The 22,013-nt window shown below is 32.1% G+C and overlaps 4 protein-coding genes across 21 annotated transcripts in view; 3 read left to right on the forward strand and 1 right to left on the reverse strand.

Annotated features, from left to right (window-relative positions):
- Positions 1–22,013, reverse strand: part of LOC111048866 (KAT8 regulatory NSL complex subunit 2) — a 78,770-nt gene that overhangs the window by 42,430 nt on the left and 14,327 nt on the right. The window contains exon 1 of one of the 8 annotated variants that reach the window (XM_039424562.1): positions 1,731–1,957. The exons of 2 other annotated variants lie outside the window; for them this stretch is intronic. The gene's annotated coding sequence lies outside the window, so the exon portion shown is untranslated. Of the gene's footprint in view, positions 1–1,730; positions 2,174–8,706; positions 8,880–22,013 lie in introns of those variants that run through there. 5 more of the 8 variants (XM_039424556.1, XM_039424559.1, XM_039424553.1 and 2 more) reach the window with 5 other exon arrangements.
- LOC111048867 (protein IMPACT-like) lies at positions 504–20,343 on the forward strand. Of its 11 annotated transcripts, XM_039424578.1 has the most exons (13): positions 504–630; positions 2,476–2,534; positions 3,192–3,412; positions 6,532–6,774; positions 8,205–8,361; positions 9,604–9,749; positions 10,650–10,706; positions 12,910–12,979; positions 13,493–13,610; positions 14,131–14,722; positions 15,393–15,489; positions 16,945–17,062; positions 17,596–17,726. In XM_039424578.1, exons 2-6 carry the CDS (start codon positions 2,508–2,510, stop codon positions 9,730–9,732), a joined length of 777 nt encoding a protein of 258 aa, XP_039280512.1. In that variant the 5' UTR covers positions 504–630; positions 2,476–2,507; the 3' UTR covers positions 9,733–9,749; positions 10,650–10,706; positions 12,910–12,979; positions 13,493–13,610; positions 14,131–14,722; positions 15,393–15,489; positions 16,945–17,062; positions 17,596–17,726. The 11 variants fall into 11 exon arrangements, with proteins under 11 accessions (XP_039280512.1, XP_039280511.1, XP_039280501.1 ...); XM_039424577.1 differs by lacking the exons at positions 504–630; positions 14,131–14,722; positions 17,596–17,726 and adding exons at positions 18,458–18,547; positions 19,210–20,343 and having other exon boundaries at positions 2,210–2,534; XM_039424567.1 differs by lacking the exon at positions 504–630 and having other exon boundaries at positions 2,210–2,534.
- Positions 14,136–19,335, forward strand: LOC111048870. Its single transcript, XM_039422894.1, has 4 exons — positions 14,136–14,342; positions 16,952–17,062; positions 18,458–18,547; positions 19,210–19,335. The coding sequence occupies exons 1-4, from the start codon at positions 14,136–14,138 to the stop codon at positions 19,333–19,335; spliced, it is 534 nt and encodes a 177-aa protein (XP_039278828.1).
- The window catches only part of LOC111059171 (probable tRNA N6-adenosine threonylcarbamoyltransferase, mitochondrial), a 31,587-nt gene continuing 28,907 nt past the window's right edge, over positions 19,334–22,013 (forward strand). The window contains exon 1 of the mRNA XM_039424566.1: positions 19,334–19,352. The gene's annotated coding sequence lies outside the window, so the exon portion shown is untranslated. The remainder of the gene's footprint in view (positions 19,353–22,013) is intronic.

Genomic DNA, 22,013 nt, shown 5'->3' on the forward strand with positions numbered 1-22,013 from the left:
TGTTAGAAAATTCAATAAGAGAATTACGCCTTCCTTAGTATATTACATACATCCACGAGACTCATGTATTGAGGGGTTCAGCCGTTGAGCTTTAATAATAATATGAACTATTGCATGTCACGAAGACTGAAGTTTTTTGAGATTAATAAATTACAGTAGAGAATAAACTTGTAGACTTACAATGAGATAATCATAATAATTCTAGAAATCATTTATATTTTTTTTTAAAGGTTAACCAAGATAATGAATCCTAGACCATCTTTACCAACAATCTTAAAATATCTACAAGTAAGCCTACTATAATTTATAATAAGGGATTTATTAATTAAAAGGTTTTTACCTTACCAATGTATTGCCAAAATAGACATTAGGAGTTGAATATTGAATTGGTCATGGTAGGTAGTGGGAGTGAGACGAGGAGGCGTGGTCAGTATTTCCTACCATTCACATTGTAGTAACCCCCTCCCGCACAATAAATCTCAATAAATATTCAGGTTTGTTTGTCAGACAAGGTTCTCTCAGTCCTTGTCCTTAGAGCTTAGACTGTTCAGTGCTTTCTTAGGTGCTACACACGACTGTCTGGTGGTCAAGAGCGAGGATTGACAGCAACAGCACAGGTTCTCAAGTAAGGTAAGATTAGTACATACATAAATGCTTGTTTTTCAAACAAATTCAAATTGTAAATTCATAACGAGAGAATTTATTGGTAATTTATAATGTAATTAAAAAGTATGTAACTAACCAAGCCAACATGATTAATATTTAATAGAGAACTAAACACTTTTTCTTGAAGATTAAGATCAAGATTAAATCTTGTATTGATTTTTTAGTTAGTTATCTCAAGACTGCATTGAATTATTCTTTATTAGAATGCAGTAAAAATAAAAATTAACAGTTTTAACAGTTTAGATGCTTTTGAAAAGTATAAGTCTCATCTATTCAAACCTCTAAATTCGCTTTAGTTCCAAGAAAGCATCATACAATGCCTTCTGCTTTGCGTGTGAAATAATTTTCCAATTATGAAGTTTGCCAGTGTATTTTTGCCAATCTAACAGAATATCATATGAATATTCTTCCATAAGTTACACAAATACAATAATGATATAACATTTAGGTGGTTTTCCAATAATGTGCCTCCAATGTATAATGTAAATACAAAATATTTTATTCAAAGTACCTTAGAATGCTTGTTACGATTGTTCCAGTTTGTTTTTAATTGACCTATTGAATTGAAGCCAATACCAAAGTCTATTGCTAGAACTATAAAAGTCGAGTGAACAAGTATTTCCGTGCTTTCATGTTGCCATAAATCTTGAAATTGAATATATAAGATATAAAGAGAAAGATATTAAGGAATTTAAGCCCGATTTTTGACTGACGTTATTTAGACCCTACCTACTTCATCAATGAGAATATGAAAATTACATGGTTAATTCATTGGAAAGTAACTTGACAATTGTGATTGTTTGTTCTATCCAAGTTCTTTTTTTACAAAGGTTGGAACTTTAAAATTTTGTATTGAACATTAATAACTTAAATTTTGGAAGATGAATTAGCCTACCTATACCAATAATTATACTGTTATTTTCAAACGATCTCAAATGAACAAATCCAAGTAACATGAACATTATACCGGGTGCAAAATAATTATTAGAATGATAATAATATTATAATTTTATTATAAAATATAATATGTTTTCAGTTAACATAACCTCTTACAGGATACTAACCTGGTCATTCAAATGTAGATCTCAAGCTTGAAAGCAAGATTTTCCAGTAACTGTTGTAAATTATCCAAAATACTTATTGTAGATAATGTGAATTAAAATTGAAATAACGAATTTTTGCCCTGTATTCAATGTTTTTAAGTTACTGTAATCTGACTTGGTGACTGATGCTGTTTACTTTTACTTAATTTTTTTCTTTATAGACTCTGTGCTATGTCTGTCTCTGTATGTTTCTGTTCCTCCGTTCCGTTCTTCACTTTCTTGTTGTTTGAAATTGCTAGTGCAACTTTAATAATTGTGAATACTATTCTAACTTCTATTTTAATTTTTAAATTTAATAATCAAAAAATCAACTTGATACTACTTTTTTGAACATTTCACATTAAAATAATAATTTAATCTTCTGGAATTGTCTCTCATTAACTGATGATCTAGTTGGCTCTGAACTTCTGCACTGTCAGCTGACAAGCCGACGACACAATGTGAAAATGAAAAACAACACGTTGTTTTGTTGTCTCGTTGGCCTATAATTTTAATCATTTCTCTAATTCTCTTGTCAAGAAATTTTTATCATATCAGTTGTCAAGAATTTTTTTCAATTAGACGCGTTTTATCTTCATTCTTTGTGAACTGTTACTGTTATTTCTAGTTGACGTAGCTCTTCAATCCAGTTGATATATCTACTTTGTATTTGTTATGAATTCAAAAGCATACTACATTTTAAGACACAAATATTTTTATTTTCCAGCTTTTAAAGATACAGAGACCTTGAAAATTGAAATGGCTGACAGTGATTTTAAGAGACAAGTAAGTTGAATCAATAACGATTTTTAATTATTGGGTAATATTATTTTTTGTTCAAGGCTTTTTTATGCGTAACAAAAGCTGTCCTGCCATTTTTTTGGAAGAAAAATAATTTATTTTGCATGCATAGAGTTGAAATTATTTAAATTTCGACTATTTTGCGTTTCACTATCAAATTTAATTTATTTATATGCGTGGTAGATGACCTACGGTATTATTTCCTTCAAATTTGAAGTAGAACCCAACTTGTAAAAGAGTAATAGACTAAGAATTTACCTCTTTTAATTGTTCAAAGACGTTTCAATTTTTAGGTATTTATATTAAATTTGATAAAGTGACCTCTCACAGTATTGTTCTACAAATAGATAGAAATTTTCCAAAGGAGTAGGTTGAAGAGGGTATCATTAAATTATGACTGTGCGCACTTATTTTGCCAAGTTTTAACAAATCGCTAATAACAAGAGCTTTAATCTACAATATTGTAGCATTTACTTAATTACAGAGAACAATTACAAAAATTTTCAAAGTTTTTGTAACATAATTATTTATGACTTAATTTCAATTGGAGTAATTAACTGAAACAAAAATGTTTATACATATCGTAATATTTCAGCATTATGATTGTCGTATTCTAATCTTGCTTTTCTTCCTATTTTTCAGACTGAGGAAATAGAAGCCATGCGGGCCATCTACCCGAAAGAATGGCGGGTAGAGGAACGTATAAAGAGGTCATTTAGCCTACGCTTCTATTTCCTCACGTTATATATTCGCCTTCCCTTGGAGTATCCCTCCGTTGCTCCGCCAACGTATACGTTGTCGGCTCCGGAGCTGAAGCCCAAGGAGAAAGGCGAATTGGCTATGAAGCTGGACCAGATCTACCTGTAAGTATTTGTTTTTTTTTGCATATTCACTCTTGTGTTTTTGTAAAAATTTACATTCAATGCTAACCAACTCCTCCAAAACTTTTTATTAACAACCAATATCTCTCTCATTACCGTTGCACAAGCCTTGGTTTATTTGAGCATTTTACTTTCGTCTCCGTCCACAAATCATATCAATATTAGATTAGGTGTTTAAAATATTTTTTCAACTACAAATTTTACATCCAATCTGTCCTCACTATCCAAATTAATAACACTGGTGTAGACATCAACCTCAAAAAAATTGAACGTGCAAAGCTATCATTTCGCATTAGTTTCTACTTTCTCACGCTTAACTTCCCTTGGAATATCTCTTCCCAGCACCACCGACTTAATTGTTGCCTGCTGTGTACACTGGACTAAAACCCAGAAAGGCGAATTAACCTTGAGATTGGACCATACAACTTTTACTTTTACCATACCATTCTATTCTTTGATTATTCAGTCATATTTTTGTAAAAAATGTAACAAAATTCTAATTGTAAAACAAACTAAACCATCTCTAAGTTTGTGCTAACTTTCATAATCCCTCCCATTACCAATGTCCAATCAAGAGAACCAGAGTTCGAATCTCGACCAGGGCAAAAGTTTTTGACCACCGCCCAATCACATAGATACCCCGTCATTCGGAGGAGACGATAAGCCTTCGGACCCGATTACCTTAAAAAGTAGTCGTCATCTCTCATCATCATCCCTCTCACTCATTGCCCACGCACAAGCCTAAGAGCTTATGTGGGCATCACCCTCAGTATTATTATTATTATTATTATTATTATTATTATTATTATTGATGAAATGTGTCATATTAATGAATGTCCCATTAATGAGAAAGGACCTATTTTTAAATTATTCTATTCAACTCTTCTCATCAGTACTATAAGGAAGTGTACTGTAATCTTCTTACCAATCGAGCTTTCAGTATCTCTGCTAGGTATCATTGAATTTATATAGAATTCTAATGGCATTAGAAATGTCATCTGTTATCAAGTTTTAGAATCTTTGTATTCAATTATTTCATTAATTTAATAGATAATTAGTTTAAAAATTTGATTCCTAATAATTTGCAATACAACCTTCAATATAATGTGTGTACAACGCGTAACAGTGTGCAACATCAAACTATAGATTTTAACTCTCATTTGTTTTTACATATTTATACAGTATTAATAAAATTGTTAGACCGAAGCTTCTACATTAAAAATCACCATATTATGTTTCTATACGCTTTATAATTCATGTAACTTCATTCATCGACCATCCCGAACAGTACTGATTATTAGGACTTCCTAAATGTTTTCATTTACAGCTTTGTTATCTGTATTGCCTTATCGCTCCCATGTCATGAACTTAATGAACTTCCTTAGATAATCTAGGCCTACTACTATGAAAGTGGATAAATTCACCGTGTCTTGATGATTATTTTCAATTTCGCTTTCTTATCATCCATTCCCATCCATTTTAAGGAAGCAAACTGGATTTTTGATCTGTTGCTTCCTTATATTCATGTCTTCTAATAGATTTCCATTTAAAATAAGCCTAAATAACTATGAAGTGATTAGGTACCTGATCACACAATGGATACTATTTTGAAAAAACATCCTGATTGTGCTAATTTGAACCACTCATTGGATTATTAAAAATTTGTCATTTCATTAATAAAAAACCCACTCAACCAAAAACAGAACTAGAGATGATTATTCATTGACTTGTCTTAACCTTACAATTTACTAAGTCCATTATCTCCAGATTATTATTGGTAGACGTGATCAGGCTCACGTAATTCTATGTGGTTTTTACAATATGCATTTGAAATATTTATGTAATATTATTATCATTGCAGAATCATATTTTTCTTCGTAACTCTTGATTAGATTCAATGAGCTAATTTTTTACATTATTTTTATATATACAATAGTTTGAAATTGATTTTTACAACAATTTTAGAGTATTATCCACCTTCCATATTACAGTATGTGCATTAACTTCCCTTTCACAGTAAATGGCAACTGAATTTCTATAATAAATATTTGAAGTAAACTAGTGAAAATTATGAAATAGGGAATGTAAAGGATGATGACCTGTAAATAGCATGTATCATACCGAGAAATATCATACTATATAATCTACTTTTATTACAATGGCTTTTTCAATATACAGTGTACAGATATTCAAAATACAAAAGATTCATCGGATTTTAAAAATTAATAATTAGGTACCAAAGTACTCATCCAAAATGAATAATCTTCATACCAATGAAAAGATAAAACTCCAAAGTTTTTTTACAATAAATACCTCGGGCACTAATTGATCGAGGCAGCCAGCCAGGCAACCAGGCAGCAAGTCGCTCACTCCGTCACCGGGACTTGGACAGTCACGTTTCGGCTATGAGTGTGGTCGTCGGGCATCGGGCTCGACATCCAATCAGCAGCCAAAATGTGGTTGCCAGTATGGCTGCCCCAGTCTAAAAACACTGCCCGGTGACAGAATGAGCGACCGCCTGCCCGGATGACTAGTGAACTGGTTGTCTGGATGGCTGCTTAGTTTAATCGGGTCCCGAAGTATTTATTGTAAAATACTTAAGAGTTTTCTCTTTTTATTGGTATGAAGATTATTAATTTTGGATGAGTACTTTGGTACCTAATTATTAATTTTATAAATCCGATAAATCTTTTGTATATTTGTACACTGTGAATTGAAAAAGCCATTGTAACAAAAGTAGATTATATAGTATGATAATCCACATTATGATAAATGCTATAATACAGTCAAACCATGACTCATACTCATCACATTTGTTGCTAAATATGAATGAAAATGTTCCCTTTTATTGGTTTTTTAATACTGCAAACAATGCGTTTTGTCTGCATCTCACCATTTCATCAATTTGGTGGGAATTATCTATCTCAACAATAAACACAACTAGGTACTCGTTTTCCACTAATTGATAAAAAATTCTTTGTGAGTTCGACTTCTGGCTCCTGCTTTTTTTCGTCAATAATTATAAATATTTAATTTGTGCACAATATTTGTTTTTCAATGTGAATCCGTGTTATTTAGAGTAATCTTTGTACTGTTTTCAGCGACAACCTCGGAGAACCTTTGCTCTTTCTGTGGGCGGAAGCTGTCCGGGAATTCGTGGACAAGAAGCGCCAGCAGTTGTCGTCCGGGGAAGCGCCATCCACTTCCGGGGGAAGCGGAAGCGACTCGGATGGCGCAAACGACAAGAGCCGGCAATTCAATGTTGTCCACGGAGACAGCATAACCGACAGGAAGAGCACCTTCCAAGGTCACGGGGCCCTCGTCAAATCGGTTCAGGACGTCCAGTAAGTACTTCATTTGGAGCTATATATATTGGTTTTAATTTGGGGTGCATCCATTTTGTAACAATTTTTAGTAAAATCGATATTTGACAAACCTGTTCCAATCCCTAATTCAAAATAACAGTTCAAAGGTTATTCAATGTCCATGATCAAATCTACTGTAAATTTAGAGTCCAAAATACTGTATTGAAAAACTAACATTTTCAATTTCTGAGACGAATTTACATACCAAAGTGTTTTCCCCCAATAGTCCCAGAAAATCCGACTGGAGCTTCCCTTCAAATCAAGTTTAAAAATTATGTATTGAAAAAACAAATTGCCATGTAACCAAGCTACCCCTGATTTCATAGCAAGCAATAACAGTAACCGATCAATTTAAAAAATTTTAATAATTTAAAAGATTCAAGAGTTTGATTGATAGAACACTACAACTGTGCGATTCTCTCATAAATTCCAATAAAATACGACTGGAGTTTCCCCCTTAATTCAAGTTTAAAAGTGTAGGTAGTGAAAAAAAATCTTGAAAGTTGATGTTTACGTTATTTTATTAGTTTTTCATACATTACAATATTTCCCTATCCATTTTCAATAAACTGTTTGTGATAGAATAAAACGTGTCATATCGTTTTGCATTGATTTTTCAAGTTTTCTCATTCAACCTTTTTTGTCAATCTACGATAAAAATAAAATAAAAAATATTCCTGCCATACATTCATACCAAAACTGTTTGTATTATAAATTATGAATATCAATTTTATCAGATATAAAGGTAATATGGATGATGTCATTCCATTTTATTTAATGCAGTGAAACCTTTGATTGACAGGGCTATTAACTTGAATACATGTGAGTGTGATAATTTCAAAACTGTATAAAAATTATGAATATCAATTTTGTCAGATATTGAACTACTCCGCATCCTTCAAAGACGCTTTTTTATTTTATTTCTTCTACCATATACTTATTCTATTGTTTTATCATTTATCGTAAAAATCTTCAACTGTTATTATTACTAAAATGCAGTTCACGGAACTCATTTCCCACACCCAGACTTGTTGTCTTTGTGGGGAATATTCACTATGTATATTTTTTCTCTGCTGCTGTATTTACTTATTTTGTGAATAAAGATTATTTTTGATTTGATTTATGTCTATGTTACGAGAACTTCCATGACACATCTCCAGATTTTACATATATTATCATCATGTATGAAAGTTTAAAAATATGAAAATTATTGAAAGTATTTTTATTATTTATTTTTCCGATATGAGCGTCTGAAGTTTACATTTTTTCGAACAATCCCTTTCAAAATCGATTACAGTTGAATTTAAAAAATTGTGAGAATAGATTTTATTGATGATTGCTCAAATAGAAATTTGATATTGATTTGCTTAAATAGAAACTTGTTGAAAATGACAATGAATTGTTTGCAGAGCGATCGTGGCCCAGTTGAAGAAGAACCGCAAGATCAGCAGCGCTAAACACAACGTGGTGGCCTACCGCTTCAAGGGCAGCGGCGCCGTCATCATGCAGGACTATGATGACGACGGCGAGTCCCAGGCGGGCAAGCGGCTACTCCACATGCTCCAGGTAACCGACACTCAAATTATCATTCTAAATCACATATTATTACTAACAAAAGAGATGTAGACGTAAAATCTGGTCAAATTTACCCTAATTTTAATTATTAATTAGTTTCAATAAGGTAACTTACATATGCTCCAGCTAACTGTCACTCCAATTATCTTTCTAAATTACATTTAATTACTAACAAAAAAAATTAGACGTAAAATCCGGTCAAATTTAATTTTAACTATAAATTAGTTTCAATAAGGTAACTAACAAGCAGATGAATAAAAATTATAGACAAAATCAAATTATTCAGGTTATTGGAGATTCATTTAAAGTATTCTTCAAAACGTATTCAATACTTACACCTAATTTGAAGCATTCTTAAGTCTCATTAATCCTGTTCCTTAAACTTGCACTACCTCCTAACAAGTTTTTCTCGGTGATGAAGGCGATGTCTTTGTAATAACAATTTCTTCGTACTGAATGGGTGGAGAAAAATGCTATCACGATGTACCTGGTCTGTTCTCTTCCACTCTCTGCAATCCGTAATATTTTTGTTTTAAAGGATGTTTATATAGACTGCCACCGCTACCTACTAGTTGTACTGATAGAAATAAATGATAATTTTAACATAAGTGATATCTCTATCCTGCATTATTGTGCTAATATTTGATTTTATGTATTTGATAATAGTCAATCTAATAATAATTATTCGCCAAGCATGCTTTGATTTCCTAGCAAGCAATAACAGGAACCGATCTAGTAGCTTAATAATAACGTTTAATAATATTGACCACACTCCAATCAAGATCATCTTCGCCGTCTATTTGAGATAGAGAATTACACCGATTATATGCTGTTATTTGGGCTCCTTATCTATCACGTCTCATGTTTGGATTGTTTTTCATAGATCTAATTCATTGTAAGGCTATCTTGGCATCGATATTGTTTTAATCGACAACTTGAAACTAAATCATCATTAATAAGAACAATATAAAAACTTGTAGTACCCTTTATTATATAAAATATTACAACTTACGACTAGTTTCGACCATAACTTAGGTCATTTTCAAGTTGAAATGTGGAAAATAAATCATCATCTCTATCCATATTTGAAATCCATAATAATTGCATTATTAGATCTTAGTAATGTTCATGTATAATTCTGAACATTTAATAGACTTTCAACTTGTCGTTGGAATGAATATGTGTTTGTTAATGTTTATGACCTGTCTAAGAAGGAATTTGTGATGTTGACAGGCCATGAAAGTGGATGGAGCTGTGGTGGTTGTGACGCGCTGGTACGGCGGTATCCAACTGGGTCAAGACCGCTTCAAGCACTACAATGGTGCTGCGAGGAACGTCCTGAAAGATCTGGGCTTCGCATAATCGCTTTATTATGCAATGTAAGTATCTCTATAGTTTAATAGTTACCTACTTTATATGTGACGTTAATTTATGTGTATAATTTGTGATAAATTTGTAAATATATTCTCTTTAGTAGTTTTCCACTTTCGTCTCTCTATTATGCCAACTAAATAATTACGCCAACTACAGTAATTTTTCAAATGTGCATAGAAATAGAAGGAATAACTAATTTTGTTCTTTCCTCAGTGGTAATAGTTATGGGTTTCGGTTAACTCGATTTCGGTTTACAGGGGTTCTACACTGTATTGGAAATGACATAAGAGATATATTTACTCAACATAATACAGAGATCATGTAAAGTCCGCTTCAACTACTATAATAATGTTGCAAGGACTGCCCTAAAAGACCTGAGTTTCAATGATTTCTGTATTATTTTGATTAAATATATCTCTTATGTCATTTCCAATACAGTGTAGAACCCCGGTAAACCGAAACCCGGGTCAACCAAAACTGTTGCATGAATTATAATTCAAAGTATGTAATATGTAAACACCGAGGTAGTAATATAATTCTCTATCAACTCAAGTTGACAAGTCTATATGATTATCTAATTCATTATAACCTTTTTTGTACCTCATTGTATAACTAGCTGCTGTAAAAGTAGATAAATTCACTGATAAATCATTTATACTTTTCGATATATGCGCGCCTGAAGTTGAAATCCATTTCAGAATTGTTATAAAAAATTAATGAAATTTTGAGGATTATGCAAGGCGTTGTTTATCGTATGACATGTTTGGCTTCTCAATTTCTCTGATATATAATCTGATATAATCTCTGATATATCAATCAATTTCTCTGAAAATGGGGGGGGGGGGGGTCATGAGGGCATTTTAGAATCCCAGCTTAGTATAAAGAATATTATTTTCATTTTCCAGGTTCCAATGATACAGTAACCTGTAGCCGCCATAAATTGAAATGGGCGAAAGAGACATGTAAGTTAGATCAATTAATAATTTTAAATATTAGGATACATCACTTTATGTTTAAGACTTTTTCTGTTCAACAAGAGCTGAGTCCTGCATTATATTTTGGAAGAAAAATAATCTGTTTTGGATGCTCAGATGTAAAATTATTCACACCAAAACTTTTTTGTGTTAACACTAGTGAGTTTTAGATATTTTCATGCGTGGTAGTTATAATTTACATCAAATTTAAGCCAGAGCCCAGCTTATTACAAAGTATAGTTGGACTATACCATATTGAATTGAATTTATTGCCTAAAGTTACAAATACATATTTGTACAATATTAATTACAAGAGTATACAATACAAATAGACATTGATTTTAACTTGAGTATAACAATATTATCAATGTAATATTCGGCACTGCCAACATAAGAGACCTTGTGTGTTGGCAGTGAGTTGCAGTTCACTTATTCTGCTTCAAGTACTTTATATACAATTCAAATTTTATAATGTTAAAGAAATTATTACAGTAATTTACAAAAATCGTAAAAGCTTGGAAAAAAATAAAACTCAAGAATACTACATATTATATGATAGAGTGATATCCAATTAATTATTATTGTGACGTCTTGAGGCTATCATGACAGTTAATCTTTCAAAAAGAGAAAATAAATACAATAAAACTAAACTCCTGCAAGATGACGTGGGACAATTACATACCTGGTTTAAGAACCTGAAACTGAAAAACCATCGTTCACAGTTTCTAGTAACAATGCTTGTTGGGTACAATACTATACTTCATACAACTATTTTGAAGAATATATTCTGCTCAATCCAATATTCTATAATTTCATGTAAATTACGTGAGATTTTTTTATGTATAAAATCGTTTGGAATCTTATTTATAATGTAGTTACAATAATATGTAAATTGGTGCCTGCATATGGTCAGCTTGATGAGTTCTGTGTTAAATCTATTGTTGGGACGTGTATTATGGGGTGAAATGTGTGTAGCAAAATTCGATTTATTCTTATTAATATAGAGTATTATGTTTTTCATATAATTCTGTCTTATTGTCTGGACCTTAAATTCAAGAAAAATTTCCCTACTAGGATAGAGTCGTGGCTTTCCTAATGCAGCTCTTATAAGTTTTTGTAGGATAAATATTTTTTTAAAGTGTGTATCATATGCAGCTCCCCATACATAATTAATGTATTGAAATAATGAGTGAGCATATGCAAAGTAAATTTTTCGTATGTCTTTGTTTTTTTTTTATTTTGTAAAAAATGTAAATGAGGTATTTTAACTTTGAGCACAAATAGTCAATCTGTCTGTTCCATTTTATATGTTGATCTAAGAGTATACCAAGATATTTATTTGTTTGCACCTTTTCTAATTTTTTATGTACTTCTGTATTATCCGTAGTGTTCTCATTGCGATTATTTGTTGTTCCTATTGTAAGATTTAAATCTGTTGCTGGTTGTCCAGTTATATTGGGTGAAAAGGGTACATATACTTAGTTTTGTCAGCATTTAAAGTCAAGATATGATCTTGCAGCCATTTTTTCACTATTATTAAGTTTCTATTTGCCATATTGAAGGTTTCTCCCCAGCTTTTGCCACTGAAGATCAATCAATACAGTGTCATCTGCAATAGACAGGGTGGTGCAATCTTGGAGGTTTAGTTCGAGTAGGTCATTCACATACAACAGAAAAAGAATTGGTGATAACACAGAACCTTGGGGCAAAACGAACCCTGATGTATATTTAATATCAGTTTGACCATGGAGATTTAGGTATTGTTTCCGTTCAGTTAGGTACGAAGAAATAAACTAAAAAAAAAGAAATAAAAGAAGATATAAGCCATTTTTCAATGGATTAAATTTTTCACAATTTGCAATTCATCATTTTAAATTCAATTTAGTGACCTATCTCAATTTTGTTTTTACAAATAGAAAATAATTCTCCAAAGGACTTGGATATTACAGACGAAACAATACAGTGTTGATTTTTGTTTCCGTGTTTATCTATAATTTTAATCAGTTCCATTAATTGCATGATCGTCAATTTTTTTTCACACTAAAAACATAAAGACGCTTTTTATCTTCATTCTTTGTGAATTGTCATTTTTAATTGACGTAACTCTTCAATCCAGTAGATTTATTTACTTATACTATTGGCTATGAATTCAAAAGCATACATTTGAGACACAATTATTTTTATTTTCCAGCTTTCAGTGTTACAGGAAGCTGTCTGTATTCATCATAAATTAAAATAGCTGAAGTGATCTTAAGAGACACGTAAGTTAAATCAATTCTATTCATTATTCTGCTTTGATATGGTTCTACTTGAACCTTCAAAAATAGAACTTTCGTAGAATGGTGATTAAACGTTGAAATATTATTTTGAAATACAAATTTGAAAAGTACACTAAAATTATTTAAAAAACTTTGTTATTTAACGATATTTTTAATTAACATGAAACATACCCTTAATTATGTTGTTAAATCTTCTTTCATTTTATTGTTCACCATTAAATTCATGGTTACAGAGGTTTTTTATTATTCAGGGCGATATTTATTGTGCAGACAATGTTCAAATAATAATATTTAAGAATTACATTATTGAATTTACGATTTTATTCCTCTTCAACTCTAACGTAAAAATAATATACGACAGTTATGATCAATCTCTACGTAGAATCTTTATATTCTGGGAATATTAATTTTACAGTATAGCTGTAACAAAAATACTGTAGTTCATTCCAACTATCAAACTACATATTGTACATTCAACCAAATCACCTATTTCAGACCATAGGACAAGGACCGCTTCACGACTCCGGATATTGAGGCAGCAACCAAACTCTTGAAAGACAACAAGATATGGAGTGCTGTGGAACATTATATCGACTATTACCACGAACCTCTAGTGAGTAGCCGATGTATCAACTCTATCCATTTCTTTAAAGTCACAAATCGTTAATAACTAGAGCTTTATTTTACAATATTGTTGCATCTGATTAATAACAAAGAGTATTTGCTGAATAATTGTATCATAATTTTTCGATATCTGAATTTTATTTGAAGTAACCAACTGAAACAAAAAATGTTATACATAATATTTCTGTAATATCATTTTCATAATGTAAACTTGGTTGTTTTCTTTTTCAAACCTGCTTTCCTTTTACTTTACTTGTTCACTTTTATACCCTCTACCTGCCTATTACATGGGAAACCATAGTTGGCTAGGTATTTTTCCTCCTTTCTTCCTTTTTAGTACTCCCCACCATGAAGCCTTTTTTTTAATTTGTATTTTGTTTATGTTGTTTTGCATTTTAATTTATTTTGTGTATCTCATGTTGATTTGAATAAAATTATTGAATTGATAAATTGAATATCATCTTCATATTCTAATCTTGGTTTTCTTCTTTGTCCGACTACGGAAATAGAAGCCATGCGGGCCATCTACCCGAAAGAATGGCGGGTGGAGGAACGCATAAAGAGGTCTTTCAGCCTACGTTTCTATTTCCTCACGCTTTATATTCGCCTTCCCTTGGAGTATCCCTCCGTAGCTCCATCAACGTATGCGTTGTCGGCTCCGGAGCTGAAGCCCAAGGAGAAAGGCGAATTGGCCATGAAGCTAGACCAGATCTATCTGTACGTATTCGTTTTTTTTTGCATATTCCCTAGTGTTTTTGTAGAAAATTTACAATCAATACTAACCAACCCATCAAAAACGTTTTTTTAACTACCATCATCTCTTTCATCGCCCATGAGCTTTGGGCTTATTTGGCCACAGTTTAGCGGTGCTAGTTATTAGAGCACTTACTCAGAAGCAATTCGGGCCATCTACCCGAAAGAATGGCGAGTCGAGGAGCGCATAAAGCGCTCTTTCAGTCTACGCTTCTATTTCCTCACGCTATATATTCGCCTTCCCTTGGAGTATCCCTCCGTAGCTCCATCAACGTATGCGTTGTCGGCTCCGGAGCTGAAGCCCAAGGAGAAAGGCGAATTGGCCATGAAGCTAGACCAGATCTACCTGTACGTATTCGTTTTTTTTGCATATTCCCTAGTGTTTTTGTAGAAAATTTACAATCAATGCTAACCAACCCATCAAAATCGTTTTTTCAACTACCATCATCTCTTCCATCACCCATGAGCTTTGGGCTTATTTGGCCTCAGTTTAGCGGTGCTAATTACTAGAGCAGTTACTCCCTGCTCAGTTTACTGATCTCTCTCTTTTCTTCACTTTCCTGTTGTTTGAAATTGCGAGTGCAACTTTAATAATTGTGAATATTATATCAACTTCTATTGTAATTTGTAATTGTGATTATAATTAACTTTATACTATTTTTTTACATTTTCCATAAAAATACGAATTCAATCTTCTGGAATTGTCTCTCATTAATAGATAATCTAGTTGGTGTGAACATCCACTCTGTCAGCTGACAAGCCGACTACACTACAGACGACACAATGAAAAAACATGTCTTTGTTTTTGTTGTCGCGTTGGCCTATAATTTTAATCTCTTCCCTTAATTGGCAAAAATTGTTTCATACATTAGACACGTTTTATCTTCATTCTTTGTGAATTGCTATTTCCAAAATTGACGTAGCTCTTCAAATCAGTTGATATAATTTTCTACTTTTAGGATTGGCTATGAATTCAAAAGCATTCTACGTTCTAAGACACAATCATTTCATTTTACAGCTTTTAAAGACCTGTATAAATCATGTCTCCTGATATTGAAGCAGCAACTAAACTCTATGCTGTGAAACATCATATCGACTATTACCACGAACCTCTAGTGAGTATCCGATTCATCAACTCTACCTAATCTATTACAACGTCCAACTTATAAGAAACCCTAATTTCTCTATATTATGAACTTTAGTTTCTAGTTTATCAATACGGAATCTACTTGAACCAACTCATAGATTGAATGGTGTTGACATAGATTTGGAAGGTCATAGCACAATTTATTATTCTAGTTTGGAAGAAAAGTACGTTGATGTTGTCAATACCACTATATTGACAACTATGGTATTGACAACATCAACGTATTTTTCTGTCAACTATGGAGAAATACCACAACATCTCTTGCCATACAATCAAATTATTCTAGTTAGGAAAACATGTCATCACATTACTGTTGTGAGACTACTATGTAAGTGTAGCCCTGAAACTTAAAACATAGTTCAAAAGGTTTTGCAACATTTATTATTATTGTTATCAGCAATATAAAGAAAAACAGTATGATAGATCAGTATGGTCATCCGATAGACTTTCAATCTATTGTATTTTTTCTATAGTTCTACTTTTGAATATAAATAGAAATATAAATCTATTTTTCTATTTATTTAATTACTTAGAATTTTAGTTTTATTTATTTTCAAAAGTAGCCCTAAAGGAAAAAGACAATGAAGTAACATTATTTGTTTTTTTTTTGTTCAATATAATTACCATTTATTTTTGTTCAAGGCTTTTTCCGTTTACCAAGACAGTCCTGAATTACATTTTTGAAGAAAAATAATCTGTTTCGCATGCCCAGGTGTAAAATTATTCACACTAAAAATGTTTTGTGTTTACACTAGTAAATTTTATATATTTGTATTCATTGTAAGTTAAGATATTATTTTCTTAAAATTCAAGCTAGAGTACAGCTTGTTATAGAGCATAGACAGACAATACGCCTACCATAGTTTTGTTTAAAAATTATATATATTAAGCTATTTTTCAATTATTTGAATTCTCAACAATTTTCGATTAATCATTTAAAATTTAATTTAGTTACCTCTCACAATTTTTTTCGTACAGATAAAAAAAAAATATCGATAGTAGAAGAGTTTATCATACGATTTTGACTGTTCGCACTTATTTTGCCAAGTGCCACTAATCGTTAATAACTAGAGCTTGATTTTACAATGTTGTTGCATCTATTAATAACAAAGAGTATTTGCTGAATAATTGTATCATAATTTTTCGATTAATTCATGGTTGCAGAGGTTTTTCTTATTCAGGGCGATATTTATTGTGCAGACAATGTTAAAATAATAATATTTAAGAATTACATTATTGAATTTACGATTTTATTCCTCTCCAACTCTAACGTAAAAATAATCTACGACAGATATGATCAATCTCTACGTAGAATCTTTATATTCTGGGAATATTAATTTTACAGTATAGCTGTAACAAAAATACTGTAGTTCATTCCAACTATCAAACTACATATTGTACATTCAACCAAATCCTATTTCAGACCATAGGACCAGGACCGCTTCACGACTCCGGATATTGAGGCAGCAACCAAACTCTTGAAAGACAACAAGATATGGAGTGCTGTGGAACATTATATCGACTATTACCACGAACCTCTAGTGAGTAGCCGATGTATCAACTCTATCCATTTCTTTAAAGTCACAAATCGTTAATAACTAGAGCTTTATTTTACAATATTGTTGCATTTAATTAATAACAAAGAGTATTTGCTGAATAATAATAATTTTTCGATAATTCATAATTTTTCGATATATGAATTTTATTTGAAGTAACCAACTGAAACAAAAAATGTTATACATAATATTTCTGTAATATCATTTTCATAATGTAAACTTGGTTGTTTTCTTTTTCAAACCTGCTTTCCTTTTACTTTACTTGTTTACTTTTATACCCTCTACCTGCCTATTACATGGGAAACCATAGTTGGCTAGGTATTTTTCCTCCTTTCTTCCTTTTTAGCACTCCCCACCATGAAGCCTTTTTTTTTAATTTGTATTTTGTTTATGTTGTTTTGCATTTTAATTATTTTGTGTATCTCATGTTGATTTGAATAAAATTATTGAATTGATAAATTGAATATCATCTTCATATTCTAATCTTGGTTTTCTTCTTTGTCCGACTACGGAAATAGAAGCCATGCGGGCCATCTACCCGAAAGAATGGCGGGTGGAGGAACGCATAAAGAGGTCTTTCAGCCTACGTTTCTATTTCCTCACGCTTTATATTCGCCTTCCCTTGGAGTATCCCTCCGTAGCTCCATCAACGTATGCGTTGTCGGCTCCGGAGCTGAAGTCCAAGGAGAAAGGCGAATTGGCCATGAAGCTACCAGATCTACCTTCGAGTATTCTTCTTTTTGCATATTCCCTACTTTGCATATTCCCAACTTTGGATCTAAACCCCAATAAGAAAGGCTAATTGTCCTTGAAATAAAACAGATCTACCCGTAATCATTCGTTTTTTCTGCTCCGTAATTGAAATTTAAGGAGGGGATTCGTATTTTGCATGATCACTTGTGTTTTAGTAAAAAGCTACATTCAATGCTAACTAACCCATCTAAAACTTCTTGTTAATTATCATCTCTCCCATCACCCATGCACAAGCCTTGTGCTGATGTGGGTTTACTCCCTGCTCAGCGGTCCTTCAGCTTTCGCTTCTATTTCCTCGCCCTCTACATTCGCCTTCCCTTGGAGTATCCCTCCATAGCTCCACCAACGAATACGTTGTCAACTCCGGAGCCACTGCCAAGGAGAAAGGCTAATTGGCCATGAAATTAAACCAAATCCCTCCTTGAGCATTTGTTTTTTTCATGTTCTCTTGCGTTTTGTGGAAAATTTGCATTCCTTCAAGAATTTTATTCTAGCCCCACCAACTAAATATGTGTTACTTCAACTGTAGATTTTGCTCTTTTCATTTCTAAATATTCTGTTTGTGCTTTATATTTGTTTTTCCATGCGTATTTGAGTTATTTCTAGTTAATTGTGAACTGTTTCCAGCGACAACCTTGGAGCCATTGCTCTTACTGTGGAAGGAAGTTTTCGGGGAATTCGGACACGGGGCCCTCGTCAGTCGGTTCAGGACGTCTAGTAAGTTCTACATTCTGTATTATTTTCAGTATATCTATTCAAATTGTTGTGAATATATTCATGTTTTTATTGTACTTTTATGTAATGTTTATGCTCTTTTACTCGTCATTTTGAGTTTAAAATAGCTATAAACTTGAGTCTTAAATTTCTGCATTAACATGCATAAAACCAAAGAAGTAAAATATGAGACAATTTCTGAAAATTTGAAACTTCACTCAAACTTCACTTCACTCGACAAAAATAATTATTCATCAAACTTGAAAAAAGGGTATCAGACGATTTAAAAAACCAGATGCGCACTACTTTTTATTTCATATACTGTAGTTATTATACTTTATAAATTTGTAAAAAAATTCTACTGACTCTACGCAGTTACGGCTCAATACGTATTATGTCTGATGTTCTTCATAGATCTAATTTATTGTAATGCTGTCTTGACACCGATACGAATGTTGTAATCAATCATTAATCGACAACGGTAATCGAAATCATCATTTCTATTTATATTGAAAATCCACAATTACATTTTTCGATCCTGTTATAAGTTACATAAATATAAATAATAATATTAAATAATTCTGAACGTTTAACTTGTCATTGGAATGGATATGTGTTTGTTGATGTTTATGACCTGTCTAAGAAGGAATTTGTGATGTTGACAGACCATGAAAGTGGATGGAGCTGTGGTGGTTGTGACACGCTGGTACGGCATCCAACTGGGTCAAGACCGCTTCAAGCACTACAATGGTGCTGCGAGGACCGTCCTGAAAGATCTGGGCTCCGCATGATCGCTTCATTATGCAATGTAAATATCTCTGTAGTTCAATTCATGTAAATGATTCATGGTAAATATTATTATTACTCTCTATTGAAATTTGTAAATGATTTTCTTTAGTAGTATTCTACTTTATTCTCTGCTGTATTATGCTTACTGTTAGGGCCAAGATTGCTTTAAGCACATCAATAGTGCAGCAAGGACTGTCCTGAAAGATCTGGGCTTCGCATGATCAATGTGTTGCTTTGTGAATATCCATGTTATTTCATTGTTAATTTATGTAAATGATTCATGCTAAGTACTACTATTTTAAGTTCGTAAATTATTTTTTGTAGTGTTTTACTTTCTTCTCTACTGTATTATGCTTACTGTTAGGGCCAAGATTGCTTTAAGCACATCAATAGCACTGCGAGGATGGTCCTGAAAGATCTATCAATGTATTGCTATGTGAATATCTATGTTATTTCATTGTTAATTCATGTATATGATTCATGTTGAATACTACTATTATTATCTGTTAGAAGTCGTAAATAATATATTTTCTTCAAGTAGTTTTCAATATCTTCTCTGTATGAGCAATATCTTAACTGTTAGGACCAAGACTGCGTTTTGCACTTGAATAGTGCAGCAAAGGCTATTCTGAAAGACCTGAGGCTCACGTGATCAATGAATTGTTCTTTGAATAAATATGCTATTCATTTCCCAATTCTCTAAATTACGTTTTGATTTATGTTAAATGTAGTAATTATTATTTGTTAAAATAGGTAAATATAGGCTAAAGGCTAGTTTTAGAAGTTTAAGCACTATAATAGTGCTGCAAGCACTGTCCTGAAATACCTTATGTTCACATGCATCGTTAATTTATGTATGTGTATCAATTCAATATTATATTACCTGCTAATTTATGTATATGTAACGTGTTAAATACTTCAGTTTATTATTTGTTTTAAATTGTAAATATATTTTTCCAAGTAGGTAGCTTTTTACTTTCTTCTCTGTATTATGCTAACTCTGTTAGGGCTATGACCGCTGTAAGCACGTTGCTGCTAAGCCTTTCCTAAAAGACCTGAGGTTTTTTTTTATATTTTTGATATTTAAAGCATCCTATGTCCTCCTATTAAAGGGCTATAAGGACTTGTCATGTCAATTTTAGAGTTGTGTCATTTTATTTTTTTATTGATAAAAGAATTGGAGGATAAGTGATTGCCATTGAAATGCTCATTAAACTCACGTATCGAATAGAAAAAAACATTTAATTAGCTATTTTTTAACTCACTTCTAAATTCTTGCTCAGGCAAGGGCAAGGTATTATAAAGACTGATACCCAATCTCCTAGACCCTCTAGCAAAAAGAGTTGTTCCATGGATCATCTCTAAAGCTGTGTTCAGATGAAAGCGTCTCCTTGTTATTTTCATTTTCATTTTATTTATCAGCATTTAGGCCTACATTCTGGGCCGGTTTCCGAGCTCGGCATCTATAAAATAAGCTCTCGGGTCTAAATTTACTTTCTGAATCACGATTTTATCTTCTAAACTTCGGAGTCTATCAAGTTCTCGACTTATTTGAGTCCAGGACTTTAACGCAGTAAACATGAGGAAATTCACAATATTTTGCTGTTGTATTGTTGGCATTATAGCAAAACGGAAACAGCTGATTACAGCGGGACAATTCAAATCAGCATGCTCTCCAAACTATATTGTAAAAATACGTTTCGATTTCTTTGTAGGCTTATTCAAAGCAAAACCTTTGAAAGGTGAATGATTAAACATTTCATTTTACGTTATGCTATTATTGATCATTGATCCTAACTACAGTAACTATATTACCCACAGTATGGCCATTGACTGTCACGCTTCTGATTGGTTAGCTCGGTCACATGGTACAAATCCGCCATTAAGATTCCAAACAAACTTCTAAGTCTTATCTTATAGCATTAGAAATTTGGAACTTACCACTTATTTTACCGATTGTAAATATATTTTGAACTCACGATGAGTTTGATATAGCATTTTCGAAGGGAAATTGATTATACTTTTAAATTTTAAAAACACTAATAAAGCTTGAAACATTAATTTTCCTTCCTTCGGACTCATCGCAGACCACTTCTAGAGCTTTCGCAGACACCTTATTGGGAACCAGTGATCTAGATAAATATGTCGAAAGATAAATTTCAAATTTATTGTATTTCCTCATCCAATTTATTGGATCGAACTTCAAATAATCCAATTTCAAAATACTTTTTGCGGCTCAATTAAATATAACATTTTATGAAATTTTTAACCGTGATTAAGTGCTGATTAAGTAGTACGTCTTGACTTCTATTATTGATTCTCTTCAGTACTGAGTACCCTATCCATAACATGTTCAATATTTGGTCAATAGTTATTGATATAATATGGATTTAGAGTTGCATTACCACGAGCTTAAGATTTGAAATATTACTAAATATGAATAATAATGGTAATGTGTTTTCTTTTTCAATTGCTTACATGTTTATTAAAATCATTAAGTAGAACTATGGCTAGAACAACTGGCTTTTCCACAGTATTTATATCCAATGTTGTGTTTAAAATATTTTCGTCAGACTTATTGGCTGTCAACTAATAAAACAAAATATTTGAATGTTATGGAATCTATTGTGATCAGAATTCCATCATATTCCCACAAATAGATATGAGAACTTCATCATTC

This window comes from Nilaparvata lugens, chromosome 3, assembly GCF_014356525.2.
Source record: "Nilaparvata lugens isolate BPH chromosome 3, ASM1435652v1, whole genome shotgun sequence".
Lineage (NCBI taxonomy): Eukaryota > Metazoa > Arthropoda > Insecta > Hemiptera > Delphacidae > Nilaparvata > Nilaparvata lugens.

Excerpts from the sequence above, each read along its gene's own strand:
- LOC111048870 (XM_039422894.1), top strand. The coding sequence starts at position 14,136 with ATGCGGGCCATCTACCCGAAAGAATGGCGGGTGGAGGAACGCATAAAG. Across the intron at positions 14,343-16,951 it reads TAGACCAGATCTATCTGTAC|GACCAGGACCGCTTCACGAC; the intron begins GTATTCGTTTTT and ends TTCAGACCATAG. Across the intron at positions 17,063-18,457 it reads ACTATTACCACGAACCTCTA|CGACAACCTTGGAGCCATTG; the intron begins GTGAGTAGCCGA and ends AACTGTTTCCAG.
- LOC111048867 (XM_039424577.1), top strand. The coding sequence starts at position 2,424 with ATGAATTCAAAAGCATACTACATTTTAAGACACAAATATTTTTATTTT. Across the intron at positions 2,535-3,191 it reads ACAGTGATTTTAAGAGACAA|ACTGAGGAAATAGAAGCCAT; the intron begins GTAAGTTGAATC and ends CCTATTTTTCAG. Across the intron at positions 6,775-8,204 it reads AAATCGGTTCAGGACGTCCA|AGCGATCGTGGCCCAGTTGA; the intron begins GTAAGTACTTCA and ends AATTGTTTGCAG.